This window comes from Falco punctatus (genome assembly GCF_963210335.1).
Source record: "Falco punctatus genome assembly, chromosome: 2".
Taxonomy (NCBI): domain Eukaryota; kingdom Metazoa; phylum Chordata; class Aves; order Falconiformes; family Falconidae; genus Falco; species Falco punctatus.
In genome coordinates, this window is record NC_137581.1 from 102,398,438 (window position 1) to 102,414,965 (window position 16,528).

At 46.3% G+C, this 16,528-nt stretch overlaps 1 protein-coding gene and 1 long non-coding RNA gene across 4 annotated transcripts in view; one reads left to right on the top strand and one right to left on the bottom strand.

The window, feature by feature from the left end:
- The window catches only part of LOC308059278, a 25,981-nt gene extending 17,833 nt beyond the window's left edge, over nucleotides 1–8,148 (bottom strand). For all 3 annotated transcript variants that reach the window (XR_013926188.1, XR_013926189.1, XR_013926190.1), the window contains exons 1-3: nucleotides 8,017–8,148; nucleotides 4,450–4,528; nucleotides 4,129–4,232 (exon numbers count right to left, since the gene is read on the bottom strand). This is a non-coding gene — a long non-coding RNA (uncharacterized lncRNA). The remainder of the gene's footprint in view (nucleotides 1–4,128; nucleotides 4,233–4,449; nucleotides 4,529–8,016) is intronic.
- Nucleotides 7,562–16,265, top strand: ADAMTS1 (ADAM metallopeptidase with thrombospondin type 1 motif 1). Its single transcript, XM_080376349.1, has 9 exons — nucleotides 7,562–8,633; nucleotides 9,049–9,395; nucleotides 9,838–9,970; nucleotides 10,396–10,563; nucleotides 11,001–11,287; nucleotides 11,535–11,721; nucleotides 11,823–11,998; nucleotides 12,873–13,048; nucleotides 13,417–16,265. The coding sequence occupies exons 1-9, from the start codon at nucleotides 8,111–8,113 to the stop codon at nucleotides 14,156–14,158; spliced, it is 2,739 nt and encodes a 912-aa protein (XP_080232475.1). The 5' UTR covers nucleotides 7,562–8,110; the 3' UTR covers nucleotides 14,159–16,265.
- The last annotated feature ends 263 nt before the right edge of the window (nucleotides 16,266–16,528 follow it).

The following is a 16,528-nucleotide window of genomic DNA, read 5'->3' on the forward strand; positions in this document are numbered from 1 at the left end:
ACATTAAAGAATTGCAAGGAAGTAACATGAAGCTCCAGCCTAACATTAAAAAATAAGGGGGGTTGAAAGCAGAAAAAAATAAGAAGTAGCCATCCCATGTCCTGTTAAAAATGTGGATAAAACTGTCGAAAAACAAGAAGAGATTAGCAACATCATAAGCCCTGCCCTGAAGTAGCTGAAACAAGTTATGGCAGAGCTAGAGGGTCTGCAAATGTCTATGAATTGCATTGAGGTGACAAAGGTATTTTGTCTTATTGCTAATAAATTGTTGAATCTCTTTGTACCTCAGTTTTCTACCTGTTAAATAAGGATAACACTTGCTAGGGGCTTTTGAGGAGATTGTCCTTCATGACTGCGATTGCTCATTAGAGAGCCATATAAGTACAAGGGAGTCAAAAATATAATGCTTAGGAGAAGGTGATTAATGAGGGTTCCTGAAAGCCAGTAAGCTTCTAAAAAACAGAGTCAACCCAGCTACTGGATTCAGCAACTGATTTTTATGCATTTATCACTTTTGTTGGACCTAAGATTAGGTGATTTGCTTCTCATCTCAAAAGAATGCTGTAGCACAGCTAGGTCTCCCAAGAGCTAGAGACATCTTATGCTATCTTGGTATACAGCAAATATGAAAGAAAGAAACACAGAACTGTGCTTAAAATCATGACTTTGCATTATAATCTTTTGCAGCATTTCTAAAATACTTGCTTAGGTCATGGGATAAATTGATGAATGCCCAGACTAAAGCATCTAAATAAAGAACCTGATGTAAATCCCCAAATTTGCTGTTAAGTGAAGCTGCCATTTAAGGTTCTCTCCCTTGAGGTATGTATTGCTGAGATTTTTACTTGCTTACATATAATTTCCATCACTTCTGAATAAAAGAGATGCAGACAAGAGTATTTCATGCTTGGCTGGGTAGCACATTCTCCACTTGTGATACAGGTCCAGCTTGGCAGCAAGATAGAAGCTAACAGACGACCTCCATTATGACTGCTTGCAGGTAGTGCAGAGATTAGTGAAAACACTGGGACTAACAACTCTTTTGGCCTTAAAAAAAAAAATGCACTGACATATCAAAGCCTCTCTCTTTACAAGACGAAAGCTCGGAGCTTTTGAGACTTACTCAACTACTGGATGCAGTAATGAGGAACTGTTGCTTGATTCTGTACCCTTTTCTCCACAAAGTTTCACTCCACTTTTTGAGTAATAAAGGCATTTCCCCATTAAACAAACCGAGACTCAGAGGAGCACCAAGAACTTCAGTTTGAGAGGGCCAACCCCATCCCTGCAAACCAAGAGGAAATCCCCTCTAATCCCACTTTTAGCAAAGCACAGATTAGATGAGTCTAAACATGTATGTATGTTGTTTGGGGAGTGGAGAGTGGTTAATCACTTTCCTTAATGTTTTTTGCCCTTTGTTAAATACACTTACTGCCGATTCTTGATTATCCAGCGTAAGAGGGAGGAAGGGTGGGGTAAAAGGGGATGAAACAAAAATACACATAAGGTGAAACTTGTAAATGAGGCTATTAAAATCATAAAGGGAGAATGTAAAGAAGAAAAAGAGGGTTAGTAAAATGGATCCACATATTATGATGTCCTCATGCACGTTAAGTTCAGTACAGTAGGACATGTACGTGGCAGTTTAGCATGGAAGCAGTACTGCAACAAGCTAATAGATCTAGTAATATAGGACAGCAACACCAGCTCAGTGGGTTTCCTGCCCTTACCCTGCCCTCCAGGCTGAGCTGCCCATTTCTACCACTTGCTGCAGTGCATCACACCTTCTGCTAAGCTGACACAATTGTTTGCAAGGCTGTGCAAGAACTAGGGTAAGGGAACTGCACAGCTTGGAATTTGACTCCACCAAAAATGTTTGTGGTTTGTGTTCAAATTTCTTAACACTTTTTATAAGGAGTATCAGAATTATGTAGACTCTGATCACAAAGAATGACCACCACATCCAGGTAGATCAGGAGAGCAATAAGCAGAGCACTGTCTGGCAAGATGGAAATCTCTTTGGAATCACCATGGCCAATGTCCACATCTGCTAAGTGATGGTAATTGTCTACTACATCACACAGAAGTCTCAAAGGTAAAGAAATATTAATAGGTACAGTGATGAGTTTTCATTATGAGGACTTTCATGGAAACTGTAACACTTCTTGCAGTACTCGTGAAATCCTCTGTCTAAAGTACATGGAGAAAGGGTAGTATCTGTTGAAATCACAGTGTGATAAAAATATCAAAATGTCAGTGGAGGTCAGGGTATGCATGAATGTGCTCCCTGCCAGTTGCTGAGGGACTTTGCAGCCAATATTACAGTTATATTTAACTTCTGAAACACTTTTGCAGACATACTATAATGTAACATTTTTTTTTGCCTGATTGCTTTTATTTGATCCTGTCTTTCCAGGGAGACTTTTTGTATATTTGACACTAGCAGTTGTTTTGACCATGAAAATTTGGATTTAGGTCAGCTGTTCAGAAGAAATTTAGACGGTGACACAAATTCTTCAGTGGGAATACTACCACCAGAAAGTGAGATACACATGTCAGACTTCAATAGTCTTTTAAATGACTTGCCGGTGATTTTATGTGTGATACAGTCATGTCTGAATACACATTCTTATGCAGACCTCCCTCTTCAGACTTGCGTGCTGTGATAACAGACGTTTGCTGTGGTATGTGACTGACAATAGCTGCGGGGAGAAGTTAACGTAAAACTAAATGCTAGACCATCCTCTAGGTGTTGATGTAGCCAGAAATCTAGTAGTAAATATATGTACAGCTTTGCCTCCGCTTACTCTTAGAACATCACACTTAAAATGCATTAGCTCACAGGTTCTGACAAGTACATGAATCAACAAAAAGCTGGGAGGTGCTAACAGCCTTTGATGTCTCCGATCAGACAGGGATACCACAGCAGACAGTTACACACATGGTTATAAACGTGGCCAGCTCCTGGTCAAGGCCGAGGCCTGCTGTTCCGCACAGAGCCGATTCAGCTCAGGTACATCAGCCAATGTAGACCATTAGCAATGCACTGCCATCCTCCTTTGGATGCAGACAGCTAGAGAAGGAAAGCTGCTCCACATCTGTCCCAGTACAACCCACATCACCATCTTCATCACTGGATCTGACCTACTATTCGTGTCAGAAGACTATGACTTATGCATATACCACAGGAGGACACTGAGAGCCACCACAGGAGGACACTGAGAGCCACCACAGGTGACTAGGGAGATTTTACAGCTGCCTGATAAACAGTAAAGAAACATCAAGACCCACGGCTGCAGTCTTTATGCTCTGTAACTGACTTTTGCCATCCCTGTTTTTCATTTTATTCCACTCCTGACATTTCGCTCCACTCCTGGTTGAAAACATTTTATTGTGGACAAAACTTCATACATTTTTCACCACGCTTTTCAGGAGTGAACAGATAAACCAGATGTAAAAACCTGTATGAAGAAGCCACAAAAAAAACTTGGCTGAAAGATAATTTGACAACTGATAACAGAGTCCTTAGGTGACCTGGATTACATGTGCACTCACCTGTGCCCAAGAAAAAGTTTTTAAAGACAGAAATTATGCCATCAATTAAAATGCCTGTAATTGTATTAAAATCACTGGAGCAGTATTATGTTAGTCAACGCAAAATACCTACAGAAAATGTCTTTGTGAGCTAAACAAGGACCGGCATCAAATAAACAGATTCTTATTCCTACAAATGTTGTCGGGTCTTAACTAAATGAAGCTTCCTGGCTACCCTTACCTTTATAAATTGAACTAACCTAAATCCTGAACCCCAAAGTCTGGTGCATTATATTGGCTGAATAATAAAATGTTTTACTCACGCAGCCACAGGTGGAGCAAGTTCCCATGGAATCCAATTTTGATAAATGTTTATTAATGGGAAACAGAAAGAATTGGTAGTGGTTCATTTTGAGTGCAATACAGGCCTATATAGGCTATTTATTAATAAAATTTGGGGGCTTCCAAAATTTCTGCATCTATTTTTTTTCAGCAACTTGTGATAAATAGCTCATGTAAAAGTAGAAAATTATGGGGAAACAGATAACCATGTTAAATCACATGATCCTCCTCCTCCAAAATAAAAATGCATACTTCTCATTAAAGCGATGATGGACGTTCTTCTGCTTTTTCCCATTACTGCTGATTATCAAAACACTTAGGCAAAATTAGAGGGTTTCCCTCTTATCCCTGTTATCCTGTGTAACAAAAAACAACTGTTAATGACACCAAAATCAACAATAAATGGAAAAATATTAAGCTAATCACGCATATTACAAAAGGCATCATAGCGGAACGATCTCCATAAACAGATCTTGTTCCGTACAGTCATTCAGCCTGAATGACAATGGATTCCCATCCCCTGCACACGCCAAACCACGCTCGCTGCTCAACAACTAAAAAGAGAGCACTTACAATAGAAGTATTGACTGGGGGTCAGTCTTTCAGTAGTCACCAGCAACAGGGAAAGAGTTCTGCCAAATCAGATGCATTTCTGACAAAAAAAAAAAAAAAAAAAAAAAAAAAATTAAGGTTATTGGAAGTGTTCCTCTGAGAATTTTAACCTCAGCAGGTTTTTAATCCCTGTTCAGTGGGCCTAATCTGCCATCTGCTGTTCTAATTTTAAATTATAACAGTTTTTGAAGGAAGCACCCATTCTGCAGCATTTAAACAAATAGGCTGGAAAAGTGTGGGGTTTGTTTGGGGGTTGTTTTTTGGGTTTTGTTTGGTTGTTTTTTTTTATTTTAGAAGCAGCATTTTATGCAAACACTGGCAAAGAAATTAAAGCTGCACCATGTCCAACCGTTAAATAGCTATTCTTGCACTGTGTGCTGATAGTCTTGCACAATATGATGATCTGTTAGCGCCACCTGGTGGCTTTCTGCGCGTTACAAGGTTTTGTATCTCCCTCAGTGTTTTATTTTCTAGGCAGCACTAGGAATTTATTTTTTAAAACCAATTTTTCGGTTTTTATTCCACGAAGTTAAATTTTGCAACAGTTCTTCTAAATTCTGACGTACAAAAAAATACGGTTGGAGTATGATAGCTATGATATGGATTGTGAATACATATACACGTTTGTCTTCAATAAACCAGCTAAACTCATTGGGGTTACTCACAGAAAGAGATTTAAGCACTTGCAAGACTATACGTGTGGTGTGTAGCAACGCTGCACATTTTCTAGGACGCAAACCTTTTGTAAATGTTCCTTCACGACGTGATTCGTGCTCACATAGCGCAAAGTATTTATGTGCCTGCCTGTGTGTTCCAGCAGCACACCTGGCACTAAGGGGGAAACAGGGCAGTTGCCGGATTCATTACTAAAGCACTTTCTTGGATGTAGATATAAAGGTCAGGAAAATTTTATGTTAATCAGGGACTGTCGAGAACAGTACTTCCCACCAGAGCAGTTTGAAACCTGGGAGATGAACAGTGAAATGCTCTTCAAGAAAAATGTTTTATAGGCGAGTGCCACCTGGTGGGACATCAGGCAGACTTTTCACACTAAAAAGCTCTTTTAAGGTGGTCAGGACTTTTTCAAACTGGAGATTTTACATCAAAAAATAACAGCAAAACATTACCACAAAGGTGCACTTGACAGCTGGGTGGACATGTCCTTGGTGGAGACTGAAGTGGCCTAGCTCTAGTCCCTGCTGAGCTATGAATTACGCTGAATTACGCTGACAAACTAGGATGTTTCAGTATTTGTAATCTCTTTGCAAACATAACTATTTTGAATTAACGTAAGTTCAAAAATAAATTATAAAAATGCTTTCCTTTCAATTCTGTATTTTGCATACCACATTTCTAGACTTTCAAACTTGTAATTCTCTAAATATTCAAAATCCATACAAGTGTAATTATGTATCATATGCCACACAAAATTAATAGTGTAAATGAACTTTGTTGTAAGTTTTCTATCCTAGGAGAAGCAGGGCAGAGTCGGGTACATGTCACCAGATCTCAAAGGTAAGGGTAGAGATGGGCATGCATCTTCTGCATGAGCAAAAAATCAGGCCCCTGCTGTAAGCAGATGGATATTTCCATTCCTGATGTATTAATGGGCAGCAGTCACAGCCCCTCAAAGCCAAAACTCTGCTCAAGCCCAGCATTTCCTGCTGTATACCAAGGAAAATCCCTCATCTGAGGCCCAGTTCTGATTTTGCTCATCACTATGTGGGACAGCAGCGCTTTTGTGGAATAAGTAACTGGAAAACTGGGTTCATTTTTTCATATGTTTTTTGTAAAACTTTGAAAAACGTGCATTTCTAAACTTGTATGATTTACAGAATGTCATGGATTATCAGAACCTAGCAGGCAATCTGTGCAACTGACAAAGAAGCATGGCTTCAAGTTTATCTGACATGGTTTAAACTGGGAAGAAAACCCTTTGGTTTAAATTTAGTGGCATAAATGGGACACTCCATCCTAAGACAACAGTAGATACATAAAATTTTAGAAAAGTTTGCACTCTCACAAGGTTTATCTATTTTGCTACTTCTGTTTTCAACCTCTGAGTTATTACACTTGCGTAAAACGCAGCACTGACTGACACCGAAGTTAAACGTTTGAAATAAAATATCTTTGTTTAATTTGGAAGCCCGGGAGTTGTCACCAACAGGTATGCTGCTTCTGGTTTCGTTCACACATTTGCTCACCACTTCTTTGCCCTCATCCTCCAAAAAGGCCCCAGCAAGGAGAAGGGAGGATTAGCCGGGCTGCGCGTTGCACGCCCAGCCCCGAGTGGATTAGCCGTGCCACTCCGGTTGGCTCTGGCTTCGGAGAACAGTGGCTGCACCCACGCAAACGCCTCTGTTGAAGTGATTTAAAAGGAGCCATTTCCCAGAAGTACAGGTGCACAGTTGTGAGGGCCATGAAAGGGCAATAATTGCGGGGGGGGGGGAAGAAAAGCCACGAACGCAACCAGGCACCTCTCTCCCCCGTATCCCCGTTCCCCACCCCCCCGCCCCCGCGCGCCAGGAGCTCCGGGCCGTCCACCTGCCGCTCCCCAGCCCCGAGCGGAGCCCCGAGCCCCCGGCCCGGAGTGGGGGTGGGGAGAGGGTGGGGGAGCGCCCGCGGCCCATCCGGGCGCTCCGACGGGCGACCTGCGCCCCCGCGGAGCGCAGCGCGGAGTAGCGAGAGGGCACCCCTCCCGCCCCGCGCCGGGCCCGGCTGCCCTCGGGGGAAAGGCCACCCCGCCGCCCGTCGGGCGGGCCCCGGGCAGGGGGAGCCGCGGAGGGGCGCACGCCGAGGCTGGGCGCAGCCCGCCCCCCGCCCGGCAGCCGAGGGCCGACCCCGGGCTCTGCCCGCCGCGCCGCGCCCCGTCCCGCCCCGTCGGGGGCGGTGGGGGGAACGGGGGGGCGGGGGCCGCCCGCGGCCGCGTTACGCACGCAGTGAGCTCAGCGGCCCGGGGCCGAGGGGCGGCGCGGCGGGGGGCGGCGGGCCGCGCCGGGGGTGGGGGCGGCCCGGGCAAACCCCATAAAGGGCGGCAGCGGCCGCCCCGACCGCCGCACTCACCCCGCACGGCGGAGGCGCTCGGAGAGCAGCGAAGGGGCTCGGCCGGCCCGGCGCGGAGTGCGGGGGGTGGCGCTCACTGGGCTGGCGGCTCCGCTCCGCAAGACCGGGAGGCTTCGCGGGGCCGTGGAAGTGCAGGCGGGACCGTCCCGGGGCTGCCGCAGGGGCGAGCGGAGACTCGCCGGAGCTTCCTCCGCGGCCGCCGCTGCTGGGGAGCGCCGAGGAGGCGGCGGGAAGGAGGAACGGCCGCGAGAGAAGGAGGACAGAGAGACGGCCGGGGGGGCACGGCTGCTCCCCTAGCAGACCCTCGCTCCCCGCCGCCGCGCCCCGGCCATGGGGAAGCCGACGCCGCCTCTGTAGTGACCGCGGGACCCAGCGCCCGCCCGGCCCTCCCCGCCCCTCCGCCAGCAGAAAGAGACTAAGACCCCCAAAACCTGAAAGCAAAAACTCCAGAACATAGACACATACCTAGAGAGAAAAAAAACCCCAAAGCCATAAAAAGGGCTCCTTCAAGCCAGCGGCCGCAGCCGCAAGCCTCCCCAGCCCCGAGCTCGGCACCGCGATGAGGAGCGGGGGGCGCCTGCCGGTGCCGCTGCTGGCGGCGCTGCTGGGGCTGTGCAGCGCCGAGCTCCCCGCCGAGCGGCGGGCGCTGGTGCTACCGCGGCGCCTGGGCGCTGCCGGCGGCCGGGAGCGCTTCCGCCTGGACGCCTTCGGGGAGCGGCTGGAGCTGGAGCTGGAGCCGGACAGCAGCTTCCTGGCCCCGGACTTCACCCTGCAGTACCTGGGCGGGCCGCCGCCGCCTCCGTCGCCGGAGGACGACCTCTCCCGCTGCTTCTACTCGGGCACCGTCAACCGGGACCCCAGCTCCGCCGCCGCCCTCAGCCTATGCGCGGGGATGCGCGGCGCCTTCTCCCTGCGGGGCCGCCAGTACCTCATCCAGCCGGCCCCCGGCACCGCGCACCGCCGCGGCGCCCACCTCCTCCGCCTCCGCGGGACCCGCCGAGCCGCCCCCTCCGCCCGCTGCGCCGTGACCGAGGCGGGGGCGGAGGCGGAGGCGGCGGGGACGGAGCCCGCCGGGAACGCAGGTACCGTCGGGGCGCCGCGCCGCCCTCCGCGGGGCCGGGGAGGGGAGGGAGGGAGGGGAGGGGAGGGGAGGGGGAGCTCGGCCTCGCTGTGCGCCCCCGCCCCGACGGGGCTGACGGCGGGGCCCTGCCCGGGGTTCCCCCGCATCCCCACCCCGAGAGGCGGTGGCGGTGCGCCCACCGGGGTGCGGGTGCCGCCCCTCCGCCCGGCGGCGGCCTGGAGGGGTTACTGAGCCCCGGGCTGCCGGAGTTCGGGGGCCGGAGCTGGGCGTGGGGCCGTTGGGTGCGTTCCTTGGGTGCAAATGCTGAGTATCGGTGGGTGTTGGGTTCCTTTGGTGGTCTCTTGCAGCAGCATTTCTTTTGTTGTGCTCACCTGCACTTTCCCTCCCTCTTCCTCCCTTTCTGTTTTTTAATGCAGAAACAAGAAGCAGAAGGAAGAAAAGGTTCGTGTCCAGCCCCCGCTACGTGGAGACCATGCTGGTAGCCGACCAGTCCATGGCCGAGTTCCATGGCAGCGGGCTGAAGCACTATCTCCTGACCCTGCTATCCGTGGCGGCCAAGCTGTACAAGCACCCCAGCATCCGCAACTCCATCAGCCTGGTGGTGGTGAAAATCATGGTCATTTACGAGGAGCGGAAGGGACCCGATATCTCTTCCAATGCGGCCCTGACTTTGAGAAACTTCTGCAGCTGGCAGAAGCAGCACAACCCACCCAGCGACCGGCATGCGGAGCACTACGACACGGCAATCCTCTTCACCAGGCAGGTGAGGGACACCGAGGTCAAATCCATTCCCAGGCCCATTGCTGCCTACCCCAGAGGCCCTCTCTGCCACGAGCCCTCTGAAAAAGCATTCAGAGGCAGTTTTGTGTCACCACAGCTTCAGCAAAGTAGGCTAAAAATGAAATTAACTACTTTTTACTTAGTCATTTCTTTTGTTGTTTGCACCATCCCAGGTGAAGCTCATAGAATGTGCAGTGTATTTCTGTCTCATATATTTTTAGCAGATTTAGTATGGAAATTATGCATTTTATTTCTGCGTGTAACCCTTGTGTGTGTTCCAAAGACAGATTTTTGCCATCGTACCCATTGAAGTGCTGAATATTTATGCTCTTTCCATAAGTAAAGGCAAACTGCCAGGGCTGGATGTTTCCTGCCAAGGTTAAGTCTCTGATCTGATTAATAATGAAACTGCCTTTTTTTTACAGGACCTCTGTGGTGCCAAGACATGTGATACTCTTGGGATGGCTGATGTGGGAACAGTTTGTGATCTAAACCGCAGTTGCTCTATCATAGAAGACGATGGCTTACAGGCTGCCTTTACAACAGCCCATGAACTAGGTACTTGAAACTTTGAAAGGTGATTTCCCATGGTTAATTGAAGCTAGCTCGATGCAGTAAAGCAAAGAGCTGCCCAGCCCACACTGCGGGGCACCGAGCGCCCTGTGCTCGCCAGCACAGTCAGGAGGAGGCAAAACTTAAACTTTGCCTTGTAGCAGGGTTGAACTGCAGAAGGCAAATCCTGTCTGCACAGCGTTGTCTGCAAGAGCTGTATATTTGACCGATGCCAGAAAAAAAGCGTGTGAGAACGTGAGGGGGGCAAGGATACAGTGCCGTCTGCTTAAAATTTGGCACTATTTGGATTGAGGTTATTAAAGACCAGGCTATGAGCAGCTCTAGCGTAATAGTTAAAATAATATTGGTAACGCACAAGACAGACTTCCTATAATCACAAACGTTCCTTTTTTTTTTTTTTTTTTTTGAAGGCCACGTGTTTAACATGCCTCATGATGATGCAAAGCAGTGTGCTGGTATTAATGGAATAAGCCGGGATTTCCACATGATGGCATCTATGCTTTCCAATCTGGATCGCAGCCAGCCGTGGTCTCCATGTAGTGCCTACATGATTACAACATTTTTGGATAATGGTCATGGTAAGATTATTAAGCTTTCCATTCATATGGCATTTAAGCTCTTGTGCTGAACCGCCTTGCGCCCTCACTGTCTCTGACCCACTGACTCTCCCCCCCTTGCTTCTCTCCCCCACTCCCTATCCCCCCCCCTTCTCCCCCTCTCTCTTCCCCTCTGGCTCTCCCACACACCCTGTGCCTCCCTCCCTCTCTCTGCCCCTCTCTCTACCCCTCCTCTCCCCTCTTTCCCTCTTTTTCATTTTCCTTAACAGAGTGTTCTGCTGCTGCGGAGTTAACCTTTTATATGCTGCCAATGAATTTAGAAGACCCTTAGTTTTATAAATATGGTGGCACAGATTGGTTCAAAGCAAATACAGTTCCCTTTTGAAACTGAACTCACTGACACTGACAGCATCACCTGCTTTTTTTTTTTTCTTTTTTTCTTTTTTGTTCCTTTTCAGGTGAGTGTTTGTTGGACAAGCCCCACAAACCAATCCAGCTTCCTTCTGACTTGCCTGGCACATTGTACGATGCGAACAGACAGTGCCAGTTTACCTTTGGCGATGAGTCCAAACACTGCCCTGATGCAGCCAGTACGTGTACGACGCTGTGGTGTACTGGCACTTCTGGAGGACTGCTTGTGTGCCAAACCAAACACTTCCCTTGGGCAGATGGCACCAGTTGCGGGGAAGGGAAGTGGTGTATGAATGGCAAGTGTGTGAATAAAACTGAGAAGAAGCATTATGATGTAAGTATTAAAAAAGAAATCTGAATATATCTTGAGTTGCAGAGTAGCATGAATCATGCTTCAGGGGGAGTAATCAGTTAAAAGGTCTTGAATAAATGGAGGCAGATAGCTAATAAAACAAACCTAGTGCTACTTTTTTTAAAAAGTTGCTTGGGTAAAAATGAGCATGATTGTGGGTTTTGTGGTTTGGTTTTGTTTTTCTTTTACTGTATTAACTTATCTGCTCTGCTTTTTCTTGTCATTCCAGACACCGGTGCATGGGAGCTGGGGGTCCTGGGGGTCCTGGGGAGAGTGTTCTCGGACCTGCGGCGGTGGAGTGCAGTACTCCTTCAGAGAGTGTGACAACCCTGTCCCAAGGAATGGGGGGAAATACTGTGAAGGGAAGCGAGTGCAATACAGATCATGTAACATTGAGGACTGTCCAGACAATGATGGTAATCTTTTCCCCAATTTTGAAGCAGAATAAGTGTATCTTGTGGAGGAAAAGCATGTACAGAAATGATCTAATGTCCACTTGTCTGTCTTTTGCCTGCAGGCAAAACCTTTAGGGAAGAACAATGTGAAAAGCACAATGAATTTTCCAAGTCTGCCTTTGGAAGTGGACCTGCAGTGGAGTGGACACCCAAGTTTGCTGGTGTTTCTCCAAAGGACAGATGCAAGCTGGTCTGCCGAGCAAAAGGAACAGGATATTTCTTTGTTTTACAGCCAAAGGTATTTCAAGACTATACCTCTTCCATCTAATCATGAACAGGATTTTTATTTCCCCAAACTCCGCATGTGAAGTTAAGAGTCAAGCAGTGTAGAAATCTGAAATTGTGCCTCTTGTATTTAAGCTAGATTTTTCCTTCTCCTCTTCCTTCATGAACAGCTTGATCAGTGCAAGCATGCTTTAAATACTCTGGCACAGTCCTTCCAGTTATTTCACACATACTGTCTCTTCTACCCACTCCACCCTAGTTTCCTTTCCTCTCCTTCCACCAATTTGATTATGTTGAGATATGTTTGGAAAACTGTGAGGGTTCTTTGCCAAAACATTGGTGCTTTCTCATACCGGTTACTAATATGCTGACAGCTTAAAATAAACAAAAGGGAAAATGTTAGTCTTGCATAGCTACTTGAACTCGCTGTCATAAGGTGTTGAGGGCCAATAATTACCAGGGCAATAACACAGATGTTTTTTGTAGAGCAGTACTAGAAATAAGAGATACATTGAACACCATTAAAAGCAATTTTGATCCTGTACTTTGAGGACATGACTACCTTCTAGTGACATGAGGAAACAATGTTCTTTCTTTATATGAAATCAGTGAAACAGTTCAGGGCAGTGGAGGTGGTGGTAATAAAAATTGAAGTTGGTTGTTTTCTTCTGTCACCATGGCATGATTTTGGCCAGTGAGATGAAGTGGCACTACATACCTCCAACTATCTATGGGCTGCTTTGGGTTTTAGTTTCAAAAGCCCTGACAGTACGGGTGCTGCAGGTCTTCCACCTGTCCATATTTTGCATTTTGTATGTCTGAATTACTCAGTTTCAAGGCAACGTGCATCTTCTAATCAAACACCCTACTGCTTGTTTCCTGCAAAGGTTGTGGATGGTACCCCGTGTAGCCCCGATTCCACCTCTGTCTGTGTCCAGGGACAGTGCGTAAAGGCTGGCTGCGACCGTATGATAGGATCCAATAAGAAGTTTGACAAGTGCGGTATCTGCGGTGGCAATGGATCCACCTGCAAGAAAGTGTCTGGCACGTTTGTTAGAGCAAAGTGAGTATGTGACTGCTGCTGTTGTTTTGTTCTGGTGAATGTTTTGTGGGTGTAAGCTTTGTGTTTTCCAAGTCAGTGAAATGTTGCCCCAGTTTATCGCTGGAACTGAGATTTGATGTGTCGGAGTCATGTGACTAAAGATAACTTACAGTGAGATCACAGCAAAAGAAAGTCCCTTACATGTGGGCACACCTCTGCCTTAGCCATAACATGGGCTGTGACTTTGCAAATCCCTTAATCCATTAATTCGATTAGGATGACAGCTCATGAGCTTGGGCTGCAAATGGAATTCAGTCTTGTGCCAGGCAGCTTCTTCCCTTTCCCAGGGGGGAGCAGAGGACTCAGTCTTTCTCTTTTCTCTTGGGCAGACCTGGCTACCATGATGTTGTCACCATTCCGGCTGGAGCAACAAACATTGAGGTGAAGCAGCGAAACCACAGGGGCGCAAGGCATGACGGCAGCTTCCTCGCCATCAAAGCTGCAGATGGCACCTACGTCCTCAATGGTGATTACACCCTGTCAACGCTGGAGCAGGACATCACCTACAAGGGCAGTGTGCTGAGGTACAGCGGCTCCTCTGCTGCCCTGGAGAGGATCCGCAGTTTCAGCCCTCTGAAGGAACCTCTGACCATCCAGGTCCTCACAGTGGGGGACCTGCCACAGCCCAAGATCAAGTTCACCTACTTTGTGAAGAAGCCCACACAGCCTGGGTCAGAGAAGGCGCCAAGTAGAAAGAAAGAGTCCTTCAACGCCATCAGGGAAATCATCTCCTCTGAGTGGGTCATCGAGGAGTGGGGCGAGTGCTCCAAGTCGTGTGGCTCGGGCTGGCAGCGGCGGGCAGTGGAGTGCCGGGACCCCCGGGGGCGGCCGGCCACCGACTGCACACAGGAGCTGAAGCCCAGCGATGTCCGTCCCTGTGCTGACGTGCCCTGCCCACAGTGGCAGCTGGGGGACTGGTCGCCCTGCTCTAAGACATGCGGGAAAGGTTTCAAGAAGAGATTGTTGAAATGTATTTCTTACGATGGCAGCGTGCTGCCGCAAGAAAGCTGTGAGCCTTCCAAGAAACCGAAACACCTAATAGACTTCTGCAACGTTACGGACTGCAGTTAAATAGTATAAGTTGGGAAAGCTACTTTTTTATTATTTTATTTTTTTCCTTCAGAACAATGCACTGAAAAAAAGAGGGCTAGAGGCAGCGCATGTGGTTTTGCATACAAAATTCATGGTGAGGATCTGTTGAGGTGGGACAGTGCAAATAGCTTTAGTTGGCATTGCATCCTAAAAATACCCTGCCAACTGAAAATTTGATGGGATAGCAGACCCGTGTCATTCATGCATCTTCAGCAGATAAGACCTGAGGGCAGTATAATTGCCTTTTCTTAAGTCTGTTACAAATGAAACAAAACATGAGCAGTGCCCAAAACACATTTAAGCAAACATTTTGGGGTTCGGTTATTTCTCCCTTCTTCTGGATTTATATTGTGGTACTGATCAAGTCCCCAAGTGTAGGAAGCGGAGGGGAAGGGGAGCAGAAAATATAGCGTAAAATAATTGGTCAGGGCTTACCTACCTCACGAAGGGCAAAAAACAAGATTGGAAAAAGGAGCTTTAACTATGTCATTCATGGCTGCTATTGTTTCAGAGAATAGTTTTATATAAAAATAAAGCCATATTCTCCACCTTGAGTAAGAAGTATCAAGAACAGTCAGTCAACTCCACAAATAACTAGAATGTCATTTTTTTAAAGTATCTTTTTATCATCCAAATGTGCCTGTCTGTTTCTCTCACGCACTCCAATGCCATTGTGGTGACATGTAATCCGGAGGCTAGAAAAAGTGTAAATCTTCATGGAGCAGGTGCTGGCTCTGAGTAGTTGCTCTTTGTGCCTTCTTACATACCTTCCACTGGTTTTTCTGATTCAAGCTTGGTCCTACCATCCTGTCAAGCAGATTGATGGCATTTGTGAGCATTTGAGTTATGCTTTCACATCCAAATCTTTCACCTTACCCCAGCCAATGGAAATTATTTGCATTTGGGTTAAAAAAAGACGAAAGGAATCCCGCTATGAATGGGAGCCTTTCCTATGTGGTCTCTAATGGGTTTGTAGTGCTCAAATCACTGATAAGGCGGGAAGACAAAGCTGAAGGATAGCAGGTCCATCCACAGCAATACGCCAACATTTGCATAATTAAAAGTTTGTGCCAGTCCATAGACAATGAGAGAATATGGCTTTCCATATGTATATAGTAAAATATATTACTATAGATTTTATATACTTTATAAGTATTTTATATTTCTTTCCCTTCTGGGAAGGGTTATAATTTGTAATAAATGCATATAATGAGCGTATTTATTTTTATACTTCTTGTCTAATGTGATCTTCTAAGTTATCGCTTTTTTAAAAGGACATATAACAAGGATAGAGTATTTATACAGTATAATATGTTACTAGAGGTAATAAATGAACCCTATAAATTTTGGAAATGGAGCGTCTTTATTTCACTGGAGTAAAACTAGTCCATCGAGCGGAAAGAGCTTGGAATCTAAGGCAAATGTTATAAAAAAAGCTAAACCACATTTTTCAAAATGACTGGTAGCTTAGGCTACTAATTGACTGTGTTAGTGAAAGGGTTTGGAAAATTCTACCCATAATGTCATATACCACGTTAAAAGGAGTAATTTTGTATTTTATTACTTAACCACTAACAGGGTGCTCAGCACTGTTGTTTCATCTTTTAAAAAAATGGAGTGCAACTAGACTGATGCCACTGGTTTTAATAACTGCTTACAGAAGGGGTATTGCTGTCAGTAGTGCTTATAACCAACAAAATATGTACAAAAGTAGCAGTTTTACCTGCTCCACTTAACCTTACCCTACTGGGAAAGAAGCATTCAAAATTCAAAACCATTAACTAGCCGTCAGAGGTTTCCCTCAAATTTCTGGAGGGCCTCCTGATCATGCTTTTCTAATTAGAAGTACTGTATGAATGAGCTGTTCTAACGCTGTTGGTAACACGTTTTATAATGTTAAAATACATACTAAGCATCAAGAAAGTGATTTTTGCTCCCTCATTTCTGATCTCATGACCACTGCAGTCGAGGGAAAATCTTCTGTTGAACTCGGTAGGATTTTTGCCATGGAATTTGAGACATCAGTCATTTATGAATACTTTTGGCTTTGTGTCATGTAAAAATCTATTAAAACTTCCTTTGCCAATGTTTGGACTCTGTCTTGCAGAAATAGTTCCCACTTTATTCCACGGATAAAATCCTGGCCTCTCTAAAGCACATAGAAAAATTCTCATCACGTCACACTTCATTGAGCATTACTTTGTCTTTGACATGCAAAAATAGTTGGGAATATTTTACTTCAAACATTATTTAGGAGGAAGCCAATTACTGGTTTTATAAATACTTAGCAGTATTTCTAAATACAACAAATAATTATATATATATATATATATATACACGTATCTTTTA